This window comes from Mastigoproctus giganteus, chromosome 8, assembly GCF_048544385.1.
Source record: "Mastigoproctus giganteus isolate SK-2022 chromosome 8, ASM4854438v1, whole genome shotgun sequence".
NCBI classification, from domain to species: Eukaryota; Metazoa; Arthropoda; class Arachnida; order Uropygi; family Thelyphonidae; genus Mastigoproctus; species Mastigoproctus giganteus.
In genome coordinates, this window is record NC_143582.1 from 206881754 (window position 1) to 206895495 (window position 13742).

The 13742-nt window shown below is 37.0% G+C and overlaps 1 protein-coding gene across 1 annotated transcript in view; it reads left to right on the forward strand.

Moving 5' to 3' along the window:
- The window catches only part of LOC150082228 (electroneutral sodium bicarbonate exchanger 1-like), a 313808-nt gene that overhangs the window by 47363 nt on the left and 252703 nt on the right, over window positions 1-13742 (forward strand). The window contains exons 3-4 of the mRNA XM_090380066.1: window positions 2643-2778; window positions 12628-12788. Coding sequence (XP_090236192.1) covers window positions 2643-2778; window positions 12628-12788 — 297 coding nt within the window. The remainder of the gene's footprint in view (window positions 1-2642; window positions 2779-12627; window positions 12789-13742) is intronic.

Below are 13742 nucleotides of genomic sequence, written 5' to 3' on the forward strand. Positions count from 1 at the left end.
AGTAATGAGATTAATTTTGTAATATGTGTGGCAACACTGGAAATAAGTGACTTGCAACTACATATAGCGTGGTCCTTCCCATAACCTCACTGTGTGTTTAAACTCATTAGAGGCAGTACGTCCAATGCTAGTGCAGTTATAGTAATTGCTTGTTCGTTAAGTGTGTTACAGTTATTGGAACAGCAAAATTTGAACAACGATATGTGATCAAGTTTTGTGTGAAGCTGAAAGAAAGTTCAACTTATGGGTATGAAAAACTAAGAATGGCACATGGAGAGGATGCCATGTCATGATCTCAAGCATTCTGTTGGCTCGAGATGTTTTCAGAGTGACGTGAAATGGTGGAAGATGAGACATGTGCCAGACAGTCAGCAGCCACTTGAACTGACAACAATGTCCAAAGAGAGCGTTAATTTGTCAAGGTTGAAGGTTAACAATCAGAATGGTAACCAGTGAACTGAATTTAAATCAAGATGCTGTTCACAAAATTTTAAGTAGAGTTGGCCATGTGAAAAGTGTGCTCAAAAATGGTTCTGCGGGTTTTGAATGATAGATAAAAACAAAACCACATGAACTTGTAACTTGATTTGCCAGAAAGGTTAGAAATTGATCCAGACATGTTGAAATGAGTCATTACTGGTGACAAAAGCTGGTTTTTTCCAATATGATCCAGAAACCAAAGTGAGGAAGTGGCACATGAAAACATCTCCACATCCTAAGAAATCTCGAATGACCAAATCAAAAGTGAAAACAGTGATTGTATATTTTTTTATTTATCTAGGCATCATTCACAAAGAGTTTCCTGCCACAGAGACAAACAATGAGCCAAAATAACTACAGAGAAATTCTCAAGCAGTTACAGAAAAGAATTCTTCTTGTGTGACCAGAGATCGGTCAAAATTGGATCTTCCACCACGACAACACTCCATCTCATTCTGCTTTCTCCATTACAGAATTTCTGGTGCAGAAGAGCATTCCAGTCCTCTTGCAACTGCTGTATTCATCGGACCTCTCTCCATGTAATTACTTTTTGTTCCCAAAACTGAAAAAGAAACAAAAAGGAAATCATTAGTCGATAGAGACAGTTTAAAAGTCTGTAACTGACGCTGTAAAGGAACTGACAGATGAAGACTACCAGTCTTGTTTTAATGACTGGAAATTCCATTGGAGATGTGTAGCTGCAGAAGGAAGTATTTCAAGGGTGACCATCGTTGTTCTGCATAAAATTTAAAATAAAAATTTTTATTGATTTAATCTCAGTTCTTTTCTAACAGGTTTCATATTCTTTGGGAACTTGTGTGCCAAGATGGAGAACATGAATATTGAATATGTGGTAAAATGATGTTTTATAAGAATCTGTGCATAATTTTTGTAATAGTTAATGAATAAATTAGTTTTTTTTTTTTTTTTTTTTTTTTTTTTGGACTCTGGAAAAAATTGATGGACAAGTTTGAAACTCTTGACGTTTCTAAGGCTTTTGATCATGTTTGCCATAAGTCTTCTAAACAATATCCCATCTTATGGACTGCTGACTTTGTTTTGCAGTTGTCTACAGTTTTCTTTGACTGCTCCCTGCAGGTGATGATAAATTGCTTTCAGTCTATTAACTTCCCCAATAATGTCAGTGTTCCCCAAGGTTCAGTTTTTTTTTCTCCCATTGTTTTCCTCTTGTAAATTGATGATCTTCCACTGACTGGAAGTCCCATCCATAATTTTATTCATGAAAGCACACTACATTCCAACTTCCAGTTTGAGAAAGATTGCCATGCACAAACAGCCACAACTTCTTGAACATCCATGACCAATCCTTTAAATTCCTCTCCAGGTAATTCTCTAATGGGATGAAGAAACTTTAGTTGACTTTAGTCTTTCTAAAACAGGCCTTTCTTATTTCTCTCAAAAAAGAGAATCTACTGCTCCTATGCTTATCTTTGGTGGCATTCAGATTTTTGGCAAGGCCACATATCACTATTAGGGATTACCTTGAATCCTAATCTCTCTTGTCATAAGCACATCACAAATACTGCTTTCTCTGCATCAAAACTGGGTTTTCTTTTTTGCTCTGTTCCTTTTATTTTTTTTTTTTTTATAAACAGCTACCCACGCTGTATAAATCTCAAATTTGACCTACAATGGAATGTTGTTCCCATATCTGGGGTGGTGCTCCAAAACCATTTTTTAATGATTCATCTCCTCTCCAATCTCTGCCCCATAGATGTTCAGTTTCTACTGCATATCTTTTCTACAGATACTTCCATGGGCAATGCTCTTCTGAATTTGCATCCGTAATTCACCCACTCTCTTTCAAACTACTCCAGACATATGCTGCAACTAGTTGATATCCTTTCACCATTCAACTCTAAATTCACAGAACTAACTTTTCATCTACCTCTGTTATCTCCCTTCTGTTCTCTGGAACAGTCTTCCTTTACGTGTATTTCCTGAAAATGACAGTCTACAGAAATTCAAGTCTAATATTAACAGGTTCCTCTCTTTTCAGCTTTCAACCCACTCTATAAGTACTATGGCATCTAATGTTTTTGTTTCATAAAAAAAAAAGAAATATTTTTATTTACCTGATTGATTACCCATATTACTGCTGTATTTGACTTATGAAGTATTAAAAAGTTTCATTTTATTAGCAACACCTCCTAGTGAAAGGGTTCAGTTTATTTTGGGAGAAGATGAAGATGGATCTCATGAACCACACCCAGTTTTCAGTGAGATGGAAGAGCTTGTAAGAGATGGTGCAGAGGTAGAGTGGAGAGAAACTGCAAGGTACTTCAAATTATGTTCTCTTTTTTTTTTTTTTTTTTTTGTAAGATACCAAATACAATTGCATTTATTCTTTTTATTTGGATATTGTTTTCTTTACATCACTGCCTTCCTAGTTTTGAAAGATTTTGGTAAGCATCTATGAATAGACACTAAATTTATTCAAAGAGTGTGAGAATTTGTAAAATAAATGGAAAGGGAAATAAACAACAAAATATTCTGTGAGCTTGCCAAGACAATGTAATATCCTTTACTAATTATTTAAGAAATTTAGTATTTAGTGTGAAATTTCAAACTAAATGTAAAAACTAATGCCTAATAATAAAAACTAAATGCTAACTGAAAAAAACTTCTAAAAATGTTTAAAATAAAAAAGAATTTTCATTTGCTAGTCCTACTTGTTGTTACTGAAGGAATTGGATAGCATTTAACCCAACAAAAGTCACACCCTTACTTATAACAACCACAGTCGTGTGGCCTCTAACAAGTGCCCAAATTTGCTTTTATTTCTGAGATTTTTTTTTTTTTAAATTCTTCCTTAATTACAGCAATACTTGATCCAGTGGGTTGCAGCACTTATTAAATGGGACTTTTTATTCTTTTTTTTTTTTAATGTAACATTAAAATATTTAAAAATGTTGTGTGTGTATCTTTTTTTTACACATTATTTGAAACAAAACTTTTATTAGTTTCTGATGAAAATGAAAGAAATAATATTATTTAAAGAGAATGAGTCTCAGTAGATCACAGTATTGTGGCTGCTCTAAGCACAACACCCAGACCAGTACCTATGTCATCTGTGGATGATTTGGTGCCCGCACATCACACCTGAATGGTGCGGCATCCGAAGCAGTGGCCGCATGGTCTCAACGGCTGCCGTGATGCTCCCGTTCTAGTGGCCTCATCACCAGAGTGATCATGCCATGACAGCATGAAAGCAACTCTGGCTAGTGCTGCCTTTCAACACCAAGGCATGAACGGTATCGTTGCAGTGGCTATACGAGATTCTGACTTAGAGGCATTCAGTCATAATCCCACAGATGGTAGCTTCACACCACTGGTCACTTGACCAAGCACATGTACCAAGTGTCCGAACCTGCGGTTCCTCTTGTATTGAGTAGGATTACTATTGTAGCGACTAGTCATGGCATCTCCGTAGCCAGGTGGGAAGGAGCAGCAGTGCGTAGTACATGCTTCTTGATTAGACCGGCGTTCGAGCCCGTTGCCACCAAATATGGAGCATGAGGAAAGGTCAGGGAATGACCACCGCATATCCCGGAGCAATATGGCCTTAGTTGCTAATGCTCCTAAAAACCAAATAACAAACAAAAAAAACAACAGCGACTAGTCATCAGTAGGGTAAAACTAACCTGTCTCACGACGGTCTAAACCCAGCTCACATTCCCTATTAGTGAGTGAACAATTCAAACGCTTGGTGAATTCTGCTTTGCAATGAAAATTTCAACTTATGTGCAGTTATTAATAAATGAATAGAATTAATAAAAGATAAGTAAAGTATTAAAGAGGATAATAATAATAATAATGATAATTGAAACAAGAAACCATTTTACATCAATAATAGTAATAATCAAGACAAAAAACATTTTGTACAATAACACTACCAACAAAAAATATTTTTTGTCATACCTCCGCAATGAAAATGTGATTCTGGAGGAAATAAACGCTGTGATTCCGAAAATCACCATAAAAAGTTTCTATCATGTCTACATCAAAAGATGTACCAATGTTTAATGTTAAAATAAATATGTATTTATATATATGTATAAATACGGATATATACATATAATTCAAGTTTGTAATACAAGTGTAAAGAAATATGTTTTCTTTAACTCATTTAACGTTGGAAAAAATATCATAAATCATAACAAAATAATTATATTTCGATAATATATAATCAGCATACCTGTAATTGTCCTTAAAAATGTTTGCTATTAAGGGATTTTAACCACATGAACCACATTAACCATGTTCTGGTTAATGTAACCACATTAACCAGAACATGGTTTATGCATGATGATGTACTAGCCATCCTTTATCCCTGTGATGTTTCTGACTTTTTAAATATGCAGTACAATAACTGATGGGTTGGTCAGAATGGCCCTGTACATTGGTCACCATGATCACCTGATTTTGCACCCTTAGATTACTTTGTGTGGAGTCGCACGAAATCCATGGTATATTCTGCTCATATTGCCACTGAAAAACAGAAATTGCATTTTGGAAGCTGCTGAAACCATTAGAATGGTCCTGAAATTGATAAGATTAGGTACTCAAGGATTTGACTCAAGGGCAAAATTTGGGGACTGCTGACGAGGCTACTAGGAGACGGTCGTTTTCAAAGCCGCTAAGTGGATTTTTCTTATTTATTGATTTGAAATTATTGTTTTTCTAAAACTTTTGATTTAAATTTAGTAGTATAACATTATTTTGTGATTTTCTGATTAATTTGGTGTATTTATTCTTTACTCGGCCTTGTAATTGCATAAAAGTATCGGTAAGGGTTTCCACGTGTTTCAACTCCGCTACCGTTCGTAACTTTCCCGCCTTTGTGATACGATAGTTATATACCGTACTAGATAGCGTTAGTTGAACTTCGTTAGCAGTTAAATTGTACGTTTAAATAAATACATATAACGACTTAGATTACAAACGTAATATAATTAATTATATTTAACATAATTAATTAATAAATTAATAGAATCATGACTCAGACCAGAGCAGCAAAGCAAAAGGCTCAAGCTAATGGAAGTGCTGTGGCTCAGAGCAGAACTGAGGGGGGCAGTTGTCCTCTGATTCACAGTCTTATAAAATGCACTGTTTGCTTGATGTTTGCAGAGCAATCGGGTACGGGACATGATACTGCCAAGAGGGATGTCTTTGTGTGTGCGCGATGCAAGGAGTGTATCGATATCAGGCAACAACTCGGCATTCTTGTGGGCCTATATGAGAGCTTGAAGGACAGGGTGGATGCCTCGAAGAAACTAAATTGAGGGGCCCATCAAGCTCTCAGCTGCCCACATCAACGCCAGAGCTTGCACTTGGGCATCGTGTGACACAGAGACAACCCCCAAGGCAGAATGCGCTGGTCCCGAAGGAACTAGTAGTTGTTGGTGACTCTATTGTCAGGGAAACGGGGAACATGCTTTGTAAAAAAAGATAGGTGGAACAGGACCAGGGTATGTCTGCCAGGGGCAAAGGTTGATGACGTTGTAGAGCAAATATCATCTTTTAAGGGCACAAAAGGTGATATAGTTGTACACGTTGGCACTAATAATATTAAGAGTAGGAGACCGGCAGAATTACTTAACAAGTACAGGTCACTGTTGAACAAAAGCCGAGAATTAGGGTTGAATTTGAAAGTGTCTGCAATTCTGCCCAGACACGATAGGAGGGAGTATATGATGAGAGCCTTGTCGATCAATTCGGCCCTGGAAAGATTGTGCAAGGCTCAAGGGGTGGAATTTTTTTCAGCCTGGACTGTACTTGTTAACAGGAGAGATTGCTTCTACAGGGATGGGATACACTTAAATAGAAAGGGTGCAAGAATATTTGCTGATGCTATCGAGGCAGTGTTAGGTGGGTCGGAAAACTGCTAGCTTGGGGGGGAGACAAAGACCAATAGATTGACAGTAGCCACTGGCAGAGGTGAAAGAGATTCTTGCACTGCTTCTATTAGAATGAGCAGAAGCCTGAAAAACAAGATGCATGGTATTTCAGAGACTGCTGGGAGCCATTGCGGTACAAGTAAACACATGGGTTGTGTTAGGGTAGCTAAGAATAGAAACAGGTGCAGGTATACTTGCGTGTACACCAATGCTAGGAGTTTTGTAAATAAATTTGATGAATTTGAGGTATTGCTCAAAACATCAAAGGCAGATATCGTTGGGATATCAGAGACGTGGTGTCACACAGATATAAGGGATGCAGAACTGCAATTTGGGGAGTACAACGTCTACAGAAAGGATAGACAGGATAGGAAGGGGGGAGGGGTTATGCTATTAGTTAAGAAACACATAAAAACCAAGGAAGTAAAGCCAATCGACATCGCTGGACAATGCAGTGTTGAGTCAGTTTGGTGTGACATAAACATTGGGAGATCAAAATTGAGAGTAGGAGTGTGCTATAGGCCTAATGACTCTGATTAGTATAATAAGGAACTGTACAGGGAAATAGAGTGGGCCAGTAAATCAGAGAGTCTTATAATGGGAGATTTTAATTTCCCAGATATTAACTGGAATTTGGGGGCTGGTTACTCACACACTAGCAGGGCTTTTGTGGATTTATTGGATGATTGTTTTCTACATCAGCATGTTCGGGAGGCAACTAGAGGGAGTAATACTCTTGATTTGATTATCAGCAGTGATTCTTCATGCATTAAGAATCTGCAGATAAATGAACCACTAGGTGGCAGTGATCACAGTGTGCTGAAGTGGGATTTACTCAAAGAGGTAACTACCATTAGGGGTAAAGGGAAGGGTTATTGCTTGCGTAAAGGCGACTACGATGGACTGAGACAGTATTTAAATTCTATACAGTGGGACCAACTGATGATGTTACCAACAGCAAATTCAAAATGGGAAGCATTCAAAGAACTTATCTTGGAAACTACTAGGCTTTACATACCAGCTAAGAAATATTGTTCAAGGTTTAGGCCAAAATGGATGTCAGATGAACTAATGAGGCATATGGCAGAGAAGAAAAATGCATGGGATACTTACAAATTAACACATGACACAGAAGCCTATGATAGATACAAGTTGATATGCAACCAAGTTACAAAGGAGGTTAGGCAGGCGAAGGCAGATTAAGAGAAATCCTTTGCAAGGGATGCAAAGAAAAACAGCAAAGAGTTCTTTACTTATGTAAACTCTAGAAGGAAGGGGATGAATCAGATTGGTCCACTTGATATTGATGGGTCAACTGTTGATGATCCTGCTCAGGTAGCTAACAAACTAAATGAATATTTTGCATCGACATTCACACGTGAGGAGTTATTCAGCAAGGAGAATGCCAGAGGTGTATTCAACTCTAGCAGTAAGCTACAGAATCTTGAAATAACTGGGAGTAAAGTGGAGGAGAAACTGTTGAAGATAAACACAAGAAAGGCACCCGGGGTGGATGGGATCTATCCAGTTATATTAAAGGAGGCAGCAAAGGAAGTAAGCAAACCCTTAGCCATAATTATGAGAGCTTCCTTGGACTCAGGGGAGGTACCCATAGACTGGAAATGTGCAAATGTGACCCCAATTCACAAAGGAGGATCAAAGGCTGACACAAGTAATTATAGACCTGTGAGCTTAACTTCTGTTCCAGGAAAATTAATTAATATCACTGCTGATAATCAAATCATTTAGACAAGACTTCAGTTATAGCTCAGGCACAGCATGGTTTTGTTAAGGGGAAGTCTTGCCTGACCAACTTGATTGGATACTATGATGCAGTCACAAAAGAACTGGATGCAGGGAATAACTTTGATATTATATACTTGGATCTTAGAAAGGCTTTTGATACAGTTGCACATGGAAGACTGCTACACAAATTGGAGCAGTGTGACATTGGAGGCAAATTGCTGCTATGGATAAAGGGGTGGTTGAGGGGGAGAAGACAAAGAGTGGTAATCAATGGACACTGTTCATCGTGGACTGATGTTATTAGTGGAGTCCCTCAGGGCTCAGTGTTGGGTCCATTATTGTTTTCTGTATTTATAAATGATATTGATGATGGTATATCGTGCTTAATGTCCAAGTTTGCAGACGATACAAAGGTTGGCAGGGTTATCAAGGACACTACTGACACTATGCTGCTGCAACAGGATCTGGAAAGGTTGAGCAGATGGGCTGAGAGGTGGCAAATGAAGTTTAACATTGACAAATGTAAAGTACTACACATGGGAAGCAGCAACCCCAGAGCAACGTATCAACTCTGTGGTACTACACTGACAGTCGTAGAAAATGAAAGGGACTTGGGGGTGGTTGTGCAGGCAGATATGAAGTTCTCTGAGCAGTGCAGACGGGCTGCAAGAGGAGCTCATGGAGTATTGTCAATGATGTACAGGAATTTTTCCAGCAGGGATAAGGAGGTGATTATTCCATTGTATAAGGCAATGGTCAGGCCACACCTAGAGTACTGTATACAGGTCTGGAGGCCTCATTTCAAGAAGGATGTAGAGCTGCTGGAACGAGTACAGAGAAGGGCAACAAGATTAGTGAATGGAACAAAGGGGTGCTCTTACGAAGAAAGGCTTAAGTTTTGCAAATTACAGTGTCTGGAGACTAGGCACCGGCGAGGTGATCTGATAGAGGTGTATAAAGCCTTGAATGGTTTAAGCATGCTCAATGCTGATGGGATTCTTCCTCTAGCTCAGAAAAATCACCTGAGAGGGCATAAATTCAAATTGAGGAAAGACAGATGTAGGATAGACGTGCGGAAATTTGCCTTTAGCCAGCGGGTGGTTGGTTGGTGGAACAGACTTCCATCCCTTGTGGTGGAGGTTCATAGCCTAAATAAGTTTAAGGCTCAGCTGGACAGGTATTTTGAATGAACAGAGGGGTGAAGTGAAGTGGTTTTTTTTTTTTTTTTTTTTTTGGCTGATGCTGCATAAGCTTGCTTTCTTGCATCAAATGCCTCTAGTAATGCTAATGCAAATGCTGTATTGAACAATCTGGAGGTCACTCACTTTTTTGAATAGCTATTTTAGACATTTTTCTTTTAAAAGTTTATTTCAGTTTCCTTTTTTTGTTTTGTAATTTATGATTATTGTTTAATATTTCGGCAATAATGCCTTTGGACACATGTTATAGGAAACTTTTTTTTTTTTTTTTTTTTTCTTAGTTTTAGCTGAGAACATGTTCCTATGTGTTTTCTGTGCAATTTTGAAATACCCTGTATTTCTCATATCTCATCAGCCATATGCTGTCTTGTATTACATCTAGCAGAGTAACGCTAAGGTGGCATAGAGTTTAAATCTGGTGACTTGGGTAGCTACTTAATAGAATCACAATGTCCAATCCACCTGTTTCATAATTTTCGTATAAGAATTTCCTAATTTTAAGATAAGCAAAAACTTGTAATGATAAATAATTGCTTTAATTAACATTTCCGTTGATTTAAAAACAGTGGTCCAATGATCCTTTCAGAGAAAATTCCAGCCCAAACAGTAATACCTGGAGTGCTTAATTCCTTTTAATTTGGATATTAGGGTTCTCATTAACTCTAAACAAAATTGTGTTGGTTGGTTGGTTAACATGCGGCGCCTCCGTAGCCAGGTGGGAAGGAGCAGCTGTGCGTAGCATACGCTTCTTGATTAGACCGGGGTTCGAGCCCGTCACCACCAAATATGGAGGATGCGGAAAGGTCAGTGAATGACCACCGCATATCCAGGGGCAATATGGCCTTAGTTGCTAATGCTCTTAACAAACAAACAACAAACAACAAACTTGGTTAACATGTCTGTTGATTTTTGAAAATTGTCTCATTAGGCCACAAGATTTTATTGGGAACTATTCATGACTTTTGCACACCTGAAGAAACCTTTTTCTGCAGATTCAACTTTCCCGTGTGAATCATTTTGAGGATTCAAATGAGAGACTGCCAGTGTCCATGGGTGAACTGTGGTATCAAAGGACCACAGATTCATTAATTAAGCACATGGTAGGATGTGATAAAGCAATATACAACAGTATATGATAAATAGCAATATTCTTAATATTCTTAAATGATTATAAGAGATATATCGGGGAAGTTAATAACAAGGAAATACAAAGCTTAAACTGTTTACATAGTGATGTTTTTTTTTGTTATAGGAGCATTAGTGACTAAGGTCATATTGCTCCAGGGATATGCAGAAAGGTCAGCGAATGACCTTTCCGCATGCATTCCCCGTATTTGGTGGTCATGGGCTCGAACCCCGGTCTAATCAAGAAGCGTGTGCTACGCACTGTTGCTCCTGCCCACCTAGCTACGGAGGTGCCCATAGTGATGTTAAAAATTTTGTTAATAAAATAGATGCATTTGAGCTACTAGTTATTTCTACAAATTCCAACATAATTGGGTGAACTGAAGCTTGATGTCACCCTGATATAGGGGATGATGAGTTTCATTTTGAAACATACAATATATATAGAAAAGACAGAGTAACCAATAGGAAGGGGGAACTATGCTTCTGATAAAAAGATGCCTGAATGTGATAAGACTACCCTGATTCAGGCTAGTTTCGGGAGAGCACAGAGTCTGCGTGGTGTTGAGATGCTAAGTGGTAAAGGAAAGCTGAGAGTTTAATTTGTCTTTGACTTCTGGATCAGCCAGTAGCACATGGCACATTTCTGACATAATGTGTGCCATGTGCACATTACAGGAATAGGTTGGCCACCACTGATTTAATAGATAATGTTTTGACAATGATGGGAAGTCAGAATGCTTGGGCCATTATCTTCCGTGATTGTGACATTTGAAAGTTTGTAATAAACATTTTACATAAATGTAATAAACAGCATAAGGCAATGTTTTGGGCACTGGAAAGACAAGGCATAGATACCCCATACATTATGATTTTGAAGAAAATATATGAGAATGCTACCTCCTTTATTAGACTAGACAAAGACAGTAGCAAATTTAAAATTGAGAAAGGAGTTCAACAAGGAGACACAATATCTCCGAAGTTGTTTACTGCTGCCCTTGAGGAAGCTTTCAGATTAGACTGGTCGCAGAAAGGAGTCGATATGAATGGAGAGTACCTAAACCATTTACAATTTGCTGACGACATTGTGATCATAAGCCATGATCCCAAAGAATTAAAGGAAAATCTTAATCAGTTATGCAGAGTTAGTAAGGATTTTGGACTAAAGATGAATATGGCTAAAACAAAAGTAATGATGAACAAGTATGCCAAAGAAAGGGATATAATCATTGAAAGAGCAGTAATTGAAAAGGTGGATTCATATACTTATCTGGAACAAGTAGCTGTAATAATGATAAATGGCTGGAAGTCAAGAGAAGAATAAATTTGGGACGGATAGCATTCAGGAAATATAGTCACATACTGAGGAGCAATATCCCAATTTGTCTGAAATGTAAAATAATGAACCAATGTTCTCCTCATCGTGACTTATGGAAGTGAAACTTGGGCACTCACCAAAAGAATGGAAGAGAAGTCGAAAACTACACAGCAAAGAATGGAATGAATTATATTAGGAATCAGACTGTTAGATCAGAAGAGAAACACATGGATTATTATTTATTATTAGCCATATGGTGCAAGGAAGCATGAGGCTTATGCTGCACCAGCCAAAAAAATTCATGAGAGAGAGATTATGATATCCAGCTCAGGACAGATGTTGAGCTCCTGGGGTGAAATGGACTTGGGCAGGACACATAGCTCGAAAAAATGAGCGAAAAGAAAACTTGGAAGACAACAATAGAGATGGACAGATGAAATTCATGAGTTCGTGGGTAGTAAATGGATGGCCATTGCACAAAACAGAAGGAGCTAGAAAGTTGCTGGAGAGGCCTTCATCCTGCAGTGGATTGAAAATGGCTGATGATGATGGATAAACTTTTACTACAGCAATTGTATCTCAGTTTGTTATTTCAGCCATGATTTCATATAAATTTTGGCTCACCCTGTGTGCACCTTTGTAAAGTTTGATAAGATCATAAACGTGTTTTTTTTTTTCTTTTTTTTAATTAACTGAATATTTATTTAGAGCATACATTAGTGCCATAAGTTTGGTTGAAAAATGAGCATTATATTTGTGAAAAATTAAGATAAGTTTATAGGATTTTGATTAAGCAATATTAAACAGTAGTTTAAGAAATTATTTTTTTTTTTTTCAGATGGGTAAAATTTGAAGAAGATGTAGAAGACTGTGGTAATAGGTGGTCAAAACCACACGTTGCAGCATTGTCTCTGCATTCCCTTATTGAATTACGTAGTCTCATTCTTAATGGAATTGTCATGTTAGATTTAGATGCTACTAGTTTAACTCAGATAAGTGGTAAGAAGTTGATTTCAGTAGGCATAACTTTCTTCTTAAAATAAGTTGCTTGTTATATGAGTGATAACAAATTTTCAAAACTTATATCATGAAACCTAGAACTTTGCATGCATAATGAAGGAATTCTAAGAATAATTAATTAATATACATTTATATATTATAACATTAATTAAGCAGTATAATTAATTAACGTGTCATTCAATTTAGTAATTAGTATAAAGATTCTCTCTGAGAGAATGTCATGACAAAGTGGTCAATGTCATAAAAGTTGAACAATGAAAGCTCTAATATTTCTTTACATGATTGACTTTTATGGCATAATTAACTTTTATGGTCTGAATTTACTGTTGTTTGCAGAGTTTATGCATCCATTAATTTAATTTATACCAAATTTAAATTTACGATGTTATAAATGAAAGAGGGCACCATAACCTGTCACTTGATAAACTCAAAAAGGTAATTAAAAAAAGTATTAGTCAGAAATTGCTAGATTGTCTCATTCAGATGCCTCAGAGTTTTAATATCATAACTAGTGCAATTGTAACCAAGGATTGTAACGTTAGTTAGTCACTATTATAGACTCTGAGACAGTCTTTCTTTGTTTTCTTAGTAGTATAAAGCACATTCTTAAATTAAAATGAAGCTAATTCTATATTTTGTAAGATACATGGCAATTTTTATAATTTAGTTAAGAAGAATTAGCAGAATACTTCTTAATGACTATGTACATTCAGAGTTATCTTAAAATTAATATTTTATATCAGAATAAACAGGGATCTCGTATCACAAATTAAGAAATCATTTGTGTAATGATAATGAGCAGCATATTTCAGTTTAGCTGCACAGTTTAAGTATACATTTGCTGTTGTGAAAGGCAAATCTGTTACTTAGCCATTGTATCTGTTTTGTATTTAGATGGTCAAAGTTCAGCTAATAAGTAAAAATTTATTTTGT